Source organism: Anoplopoma fimbria, chromosome 5 (genome assembly GCF_027596085.1).
Source record: "Anoplopoma fimbria isolate UVic2021 breed Golden Eagle Sablefish chromosome 5, Afim_UVic_2022, whole genome shotgun sequence".
Taxonomy (NCBI): Eukaryota; Metazoa; Chordata; class Actinopteri; order Perciformes; family Anoplopomatidae; genus Anoplopoma; species Anoplopoma fimbria.
In genome coordinates, this window is record NC_072453.1 from 10,055,952 (window position 1) to 10,064,479 (window position 8,528).

The 8,528-nt window shown below is 38.3% G+C and overlaps 1 protein-coding gene across 1 annotated transcript; it reads right to left on the minus strand.

Moving 5' to 3' along the window:
- Nucleotides 1-2,060: 2,060 nt before the first annotated feature.
- Nucleotides 2,061-8,262, minus strand: ccr10 (chemokine (C-C motif) receptor 10). The gene is made up of 3 exons (XM_054599493.1): nt 8,223-8,262; nt 6,368-6,526; nt 2,061-3,214 (listed from the first exon to the last, which is right to left on the minus strand). Exons 1-3 carry the CDS (start codon nt 8,260-8,262, stop codon nt 2,061-2,063), a joined length of 1,353 nt encoding a protein of 450 aa, XP_054455468.1.
- Nucleotides 8,263-8,528: the final 266 nt, after the last annotated feature.

Below are 8,528 nucleotides of genomic sequence, written 5' to 3' on the forward strand. Positions count from 1 at the left end.
ACAGCAAGGTCTGAAAATTAAGTTTAACATGGGGATGAAAATAAAAAAAGTTTTTACAAAACAGTTTAAGGAATCATTTAAATACAGCTGATTCTATGTCTCATATTATTAATAATAATATCGCTGCTGTAAATGGTGGGTGAAAAGACAAGTCTTTAAGTTATTAAATGCATCAAAGTTTAATCAAAAAGTTGAGTAGAGAGAACTACACATCAAAATGAACAATTTATATTCAACACACTTTGACAATACAGTGAACTATTAAACACAGAAAAATTCAACAAGTCTCACTATAGAATGATACTACTAATTATGATAGCTTGCATACTACTTTGTAAAAAACATTTTTTATCATAGTCCAGTGATAATACCCAACTTGAATTATATATGATCTGTCAGCACAACTATGTAGTTTCAAGTGAAACATAAGTTTTGAGAGAAGTCTCGTTTTGTTTCTGGGTTTGGTTGGAGATAAGGTTGAGATTAAGATGTAAATCTAGATAAGAGAGGCTACATAATCACAGGGACACTCTGTACCTTTAACCCGACAGTACTTATGCTGGACTTTTTTCTTTACCATCTAAAAATATATACAGTATATACATTTGTATACATCAACCTGGACATGAGCAGGGAAACAGAGGACCTGAGGTCAAAACAAAACGATTGCTTCTCTGGTAAAAGTGTTGAGAAAACTACTATTCTGTGAGCAGAAGAAAGTCCGTTTATAAAAAACTCTGAAACACAGCCCGAACTGAAAAGGCTTAAATCTGACAGTAAAAAGTCTACTGAACCTCAAGTTCTATTTAAAGCAGCGTGAAAACGTTAAGTAGGATTTCAGTTCCTTGAGTTAAAAATATGGTGCTGCTGTCTTTATGGTTGCACATGATGTTGTGGTTGGGTTACGAAAATCTGGGACATCTGCTTTCTGTCACCTGATGGCTGAAAAACAACATGGCCTAAACAAATAAAGTGTGTTTTTGTGCCTGTTTCTGAGCATACAGTGACGTCAATGTGACTAAAGCTGTGAGTCAAATGTTTGCCACGAGTATTTAAAACTCATGACTGCATCAAAATGTTCCAGCCAAAACATTTAAATACATTTATATTAAAAGGCAAAACATGGAAACAACCCTGCACTGCCAAAATGCAGTAATAATTTGTTCAAAACTAAGTTTATTTATTATAATATTTACTTATTTATTTTACCATAAAAAGGAAATACTATAAAAAATGTGGGATTTCATGATACGTGAAATGTGAACCAGTAAAATTTCACTATTCTGTACTGTAGAAAAACGAGCACCGTCACGTTTTCAGAATTTGGGCATCGACTTCGTATCGGTTCTTTTTACATCCCTAATAAAAACCTATAATTCATCTGACAACTAAAGCCAGAGATCTTTAGGTCTATTAAAAGCTACCTGGTTAGATAGCCATGGCTAACATTGGCCAAAAGCTAAACCTTCATCTTGGTAATTTAGTTTATTGTCCCACGTAAATAAGAAACTTTATTTGTATAGCACTTTTAAAAACACAGTTACAAAGTGTGAAATAGTGCGGCTGTGGCGTAGTGGAGAGCAAGGTAGTTCTCCAATCAGAGGGTCGGTGGTTCGATACCCGGCTTCGGCAGTCGATGTGTCCTTGGGCAAGACACTTAACCCCAAGTTGCTCCCGAAGGCTTGCCATCGGTGTGGACTGGATGTGAATGAATGTTAGTTAGAGTCTGATGGTGGCACCTTGCATGGTAGCCTGTCATCAGTGTGTGAATGGGTGAATGACATGCAATATATACTACTGATTGTAAGTCGCTTTGGATAAAAGCATCTGCTAAATGACTGTAATGTAGTATACAGTCAGGATTACAGCAAAAACATAAATTCGAACACCTTTAGACTGAGGCCCAAATACAGGAAATTTAACTCATAAAGATGTGACGAGCATGGATGACTTTTTCGAGGTCAGCTTAAGAATTTCAAAAAACTAAAAAGGATTTTGAGTTGTTCGCATATCTTTGTAACTGAACATCATGTGTACTGTTTAGCCAACTGCATGAAATATTATTTGGTGCTGGGAAACTGAAATTTGATGGGGGGCATGTCCTTGTTGCCGTAGTAACTGCGTCCAGGGGATGTTGGCGAGCAAGCCATGAGCACCGGAGCAGGTGAGGAGATGGAGATGGAGTTGGTGCTCACACTCTGTGGAGCCAGCTGGAGCCCACACTGGCAGCCAGAGTCATGGATGAGCTTCAGCACGTCGTTACGGAAACGCACGCCAACCAGGGCGTACAGGATGGGGTTGAGGCAGCAGCGGGTGTACGCCAAAGTGCAGGTGATGTACTCAAGCAGCGGATTGCAGAACGGCCCCGCCATCTTACGTGACAGCACCACCGTGTACGGCAGCTGGAACACCAGGAACACCAGCACCAGAGCCACCATGAGCTTCAAGGTGCGCTGCCGGTGCCACTGCTTCCCCCGCCGGAGTGCGTTCCCTTCCCACAGCACTTGCGCTATCAAAGAGTAGGACATCACCATGACGACAAGGGACAGGCAGAAGACAGCGATGATGGCTCCGTTGGTGACCATTTTGACTCTTTCGCATTTTATTACGCCGCAGTATGCCTCGCTGTCGTACCATGCCACCCTAGAGTAGAGGATCTCAGGGAGGCTGAGGAGCACCGCAACGAGCCACACGCCAATGGCAGCAACTTTCCCACCGATCAGTATCTGACCACGCAGCCTGAGCATCTCCTGGGCTCGAGCCACCACCATGTAGCGGTCGACGCTGATGCAGGCCAGCAGCAGAAGCCCGCTGTAGGTGTTGATGGCGTAGCATGCCCGCGTGGCCCTGTAGAGGGCGATGGAGGTGCTCAAGGCGAAAGTGTCGACGGCCTGCAGCGGCAGCGTGAGGATCAGGAGGAGGTCGGCCAGCGCCAGGTGGAACAGGAAGACGTCGGTCATGGAGCGGAGCCGGAGGCGGCGGTAAAGGGCAAAGGTGGCAATCACCAGGCAGTTCCCCACCACGCCCAGCAGGAAGATCAGGCAGAAGACGCAAGTCTGGAACGTTTTGATGGTGTGCTCCTGCTCTTCAGCGTCGCAAAAGTCAGAATCCCATTCGCTGAAGTCTGTGGCGTTACTTGTATTCCACGAGTAGTTTGAAAAGTCGTAGCCGTAATAGATAGAGCCGATGCCGTCGTGGATATTGAGATCCATTGCTGGCGGGGAAGAAAATGAAGACTGGTGAATCATTTATCAATGAGAGAAAAATGTTTTATGATTTAATGATTTTATTATTTTACAGCAGTGTATGAAACTTAGACTTCTGGATACTCTTGTTCTTAGCCTCAGCGCGGAATTAGGTCAAACTCTCTGTATGTGTTTAAACATTTCATATTATTACAAAGTGTATGAATGGCTTGTTGCAGCTTTTGTGGCTACGGTTAGGATTAGCGACAAGGTGAGACGGTGGCTGTGAGTTTTGACACATTTATCACGGTGATAGACAGGATTTGCCTCTTTTTTTTCATTATTGATCTGGCAGGATGTGTGAACAAGCTTAGGTTATTTGCTTCTTACATTTTTAAAGCAGATATAATTTCATCCAATTACTCACTAATAATTTGTAGATTGTAGTTTCTGAACAGCTGATGAAATGTCATCCAAATACAGCTTCAGATCACCTTAAGGCAAGAGTTTTAGCTGTAGGACAACACTTAAAAGAGGATAATATAAATGTAATCTAGTTAAATATACGTCTGAAGACTTAAATTCATTTTCTAATGCTTTTTTTAAATTCTTTTAAACCTTACATTTATTGAAAGTAGTAAGTTTGGACCGAATAACATCCTATACCCTGCACAATAAAAGCCTTCTGCAGCACGACTGTAAGGATTACTATGAGTCATTCTGTGCTTTTATAAATGCCACAGTTGCGTGGGGACCTCAACTACATTGTTAAAAAGTAAAACCTAGGCACAGAATACTTCATGTCACGATATCAGGAAATACCAACTTCGCAACAATCAGACTGAAAGAGAGAGACCTGCCGCCTCGTTCCTCAGTCTGACTAAAAAGCTGCTATTTTAGTCATTTTGCTCTGGGTTGCGTGACTCTGGCAGCAGGACGTTGGCACTGGGGGAAATCGTGGGCAGCTTCAAAGTCTACAGATCAGTCAGTGTCGCGTGCTAACAGCCTTTAAGGGGCAGTTTCCACAATCACTTTTTAATCATTTCATCTTTTACCATGCCACTCTGTTACTGCTGAGGCTACTCGCAATATTCAACTGTGCTCTTTTCTTTTATTATATTCTTTCTCTAACTTCTTTGGTGGTGGATATAGATATTAAGGAGTTTCCCCTTAAAGGTAAGAGTAAAAACAATGATGAGGAAAACATTTTGTACGCAGTCTTGTGAGCAGAGCAGCGCTGGGATATATCTGATATTTATTTATTTTATCTTAGTTAGAAATTACTTTTAAGAAAAAAGTTAAACCGCTTCTCAAAAGCTGTACATTTTTCAATCAGTTGTTGAGAAACGGTGAGTTGTGAGACTAAATGTGATTTAGTGTAATTTTGTAATTTTGTACTCTATAATGAACACAGAAATAATTTAGCTTGCAGTTAGATGTGGACTCGTTCTAAACGGTTGTTTTTTCATATTGTGTTGAAGTTATGCTTTGTAAGAGCATTGTTGAAATATAGAAATATATGTTGGTGTTTCTCTAAGGCAGCTGAAGGAAAACGGAAATGTCTACTTGATTTACTAACTGTTTTAGTGACAGGCTTCCTATCTCGATGAGGGTTTACAACAAGGCAGTAGTTTTAAAGTGCTATTTCATGTACTAAAATAAGTAAAACTCTAGGGTCACTTCTTGGTCAACTATTATTCACAATACGTATAAAATAACAGCATTACTTTTATTTATTTAAAAGTCCATTATTATGCTGATGATAATATGTTGTATGGTTCTACTCAGGGTCCGACTCATCAGTCTATTCACCCTCTTATTAATTATAATCCAAATTCAGCATTTAATCTACTCTAATGGAAGACTTTCTGTACAACTAAGGAAACCTTGTGTTTAGTACCATAGTTTCTATATAATTTCTCTCCTCTCATTTAAATGTCATGATACAAAACACTAACTAATGATTATTTGACAATGGAAATTGATGTATTATGCGCCTTTTAAGGGAAATACAATTTTTTAAGCCTAATTGTCAGATGTTTATAACATTTCTAATTGTTTTTAATTATTCTGTGTTTTTTTTAATAAATAAATATTTTGCACAACGGCTATTTCCGCGGCAATAAAACGCTTGAGTGATACGAAGTCATGAAAATACATCAGACATTTACTGCTGCTTAGATCGTGACGGACCATCTTTGGACTGAAACATTTATTTAATAAGCCAAATTTTAAGGATTTTATAAATATGTTCTTTTCCTTTCTTGTCAAACATATCTAGATATAAATGAGGTCTGATCTACTTTATCATATAACTTAGATTATGAACCTTAAACATTTGATATCAGTGTTAAGTGTCACATTATGAGCTCAACAGTAAATATAGTATACAGTCCTGCAAACTTTTTGCTCAAACTGTGTCCGTTATGATAACAAACAATATCAGGAAATCACAACTCCTTTGCAACCAGATTGAAAGTGAGATCATGTCTAGCAACCATGTACAGTTTGAGTGGGTAGCAGTTTGCTATATTTTAGTCATTTTACACAGCTGTGTGTCAGGCTGTTGCCATGTGGGAAACCATGAGCGGCGTTAGGATCAGCAGCGTCACATGCCAGCGTCAGTTTCACTTCGTCTTTTTATTGTAGCTACAATATGATAATGCTAGTATCATTATGTTTTCCTTGTTACACACATTGGTTTTCTCAGGGAGGACTGATATACAGTAAATAATATCCCTTAAGTAGAATTGGAAGAAAAATGTACTTGACATTTATACAAGCTTTATTGAATATGAGTCATATGAAGGCCACATTGCAAGACAGTTAAACTTCTGGGATTAATAAGCAGTGACAAATAATCAATTTTATAATTTGATATCAGTGCTGGATAGAAAAAACATTGAGTAGTGCAAATGCATATGAAGTTTTTTCAATTAAGCTCAGTAATGTTTAGAAATGTATTTATTGAAAGTATATGACTATTTGAATTTTTGGACTGATTATATATTTAAAATTTTCATATTTGTATATATTTTCTATTTATTTATTAGGTATAAAAATGTTTCAGCAAAATTAATAAATAAATTCATGACAAACTCTAGACACATTCTATCAATCAGTCTTTTTAAAAATCCTAATTTCTATTTTAAAACTGCCCAGATTCTCTTAAGTGACCTTACCTGTGCTGTTTGAGGTGTTAAGCATGTCATAAGCCTTCTTGTGTCGCAGATAGAGATTTTGAGAAGCTGCCGCTCTTAAAAACAAGCCTGCGGGCAAAACCGTAACCACCTCCAGCCAATGAAACCAGTTCTGTGTTTTCCTGACCTTGCCATACCCTCCTGGGTTAGCAAGGGTTTAGCCACCAGGAGCACTGGAGGACTTGAAGATAAGTTTGTAGCAGCGTTTTATCTCTAAAACTGACTCTGCAGGGTGCTTATGAGAATTTGTGCTAGTTATGATCTGATTCTTATCTGAAAATTATGTTGCTGCCAGTCAGCAGATTTTTTTCGATCATCATCGCTGCAACCATACTGCATATGTTCGTCACTGAAGCTACACATGGATTTTTGTACAGTAACTATAATTGGTATTTAGTTTGTAAGTACACAAACACATTTTGGATATAGTGTACATTTGGCAACATTTTCTCTTTGACATATCCAAAATACCTCCTTATAAAAAGGGGTCAAACTTCTATGATCTGTACAGAATATGCCCTCAGCATCGAGCTGAAGGTTCAACAGGGGGACAAATTGTGCAAAAACAATTCAAGGTGTGACTCCTGAAGGCACCAAAGCCAGTTCACAACCTTTATTTTACCCCTCGTGAGGTTGTATGATTGTTTGTGGAGTTATCAAGACACATAAGGGTCATATGATCAAAGCAAAGGGGGGTTAACCATGACAAATAACATTTTTGAGCATTTCTGTGTCTTATAATTCAAAGGAGATTTTCATATTTAAGTTAAGCTTTATTTTTGTAATTTGGAAGTCTCATTGAGATCACAATATATTTTCAGAAAACAGACCTGACATCAAATACACTAGGCCTAATTATTTTCATTGTAGATTAATCGATACATTTCTTTGGTCTATAAAATGGCAAAAAATGCCAAGAGTGAAAAGGGACTTCTTCAAATGTCATGTTTAGTCAGACCAACAGCCCAAAACGCAATGATATTCAGTTTAAAATTAAATTAAAAAAAAGGGAAAATCTGAAAATAATTAAAAAATACTTGGTATTTCTGCTTGAAAGATGACTCAGTCGGTTATTAAATAGTTGCAAATCTAAAGTTAGGTACTCTAGACGAGTTTTGAAGGGGTATCTGTTGCTATGCAACTTGATCCTTAGTACTTAAAATACATTTCCTGTATCTATTAGATTTCCACTGAGAGCATAGATTGTAATAGAAACATTAGAGCTACGTACTCTGTGAAAAGCATACATTTTGTATTTTTACAGTTTAGAGGCTAAGGTTGTAAAAAGGAGGCAATAACTTGAAGAAGGCCTGTTTTGCAATAGTGCTGAGAGTAATTTATTGCATCTTTATTTAGTTAAGCATTGTTTGTGTTTTATATGTGCATTTAAAAATGGACTATCTACAGACAGGCATTGCAAACTAGCTTAAGTATTAAAAACTGTAGTGTAACAATGATGTATCATCTGCATAAAAATGGACGTTGCAATGTTGAGTTGGCAAATAAATATAATTTACGGATAGCGTGAATAAAAGGGGGGCCCTAATATAGATCCTTGTTGGACACCTTTGTGAGTCAATTAAAGCAAAATATTATTAAACAAACTGTTCCTTTCATCTGTCCATCAACTATACCTGGCTATCCTTCAAAACTCAGCTGACAGTCGGCAAGAGGTGGGGTACAAGTTGGAGGGGTCGCCAGTCAAACACGAACTGCCACATAGAGACGGGCAATCATTCAAGATCATTTATATCTATGGGCAATTTAGAGTCAAATTCAGGAAACAAACCCTGCATGTCTTTGGACTATGGGAGAAAACTCAAGTTTAAGTCCAGACCCTTCTTGCTGTGAGTGGACACTACTAACAACTGCTCCATCGTGCCACCTTTTTTACAATCAACGGTTTCAAAAGCCTCGGACAGATCTACTAAGAGTGCAACCCAATGTTTCTTAATAATTGCACGACAGAATTCATGTAAAGGTGAAAGTATTCATAGCGTTCTTGTTCAATGTTGGGGTGGTGAAAGTGTGGGTTTGAGTTTGCCCAAGTTCCTGATTAACCACGCTGCAGTATTACACACTGCAAACACCATTTCTGATGGCAGCAGAGACGTTAACAATGTTGAGCATCAAACCACAGCGT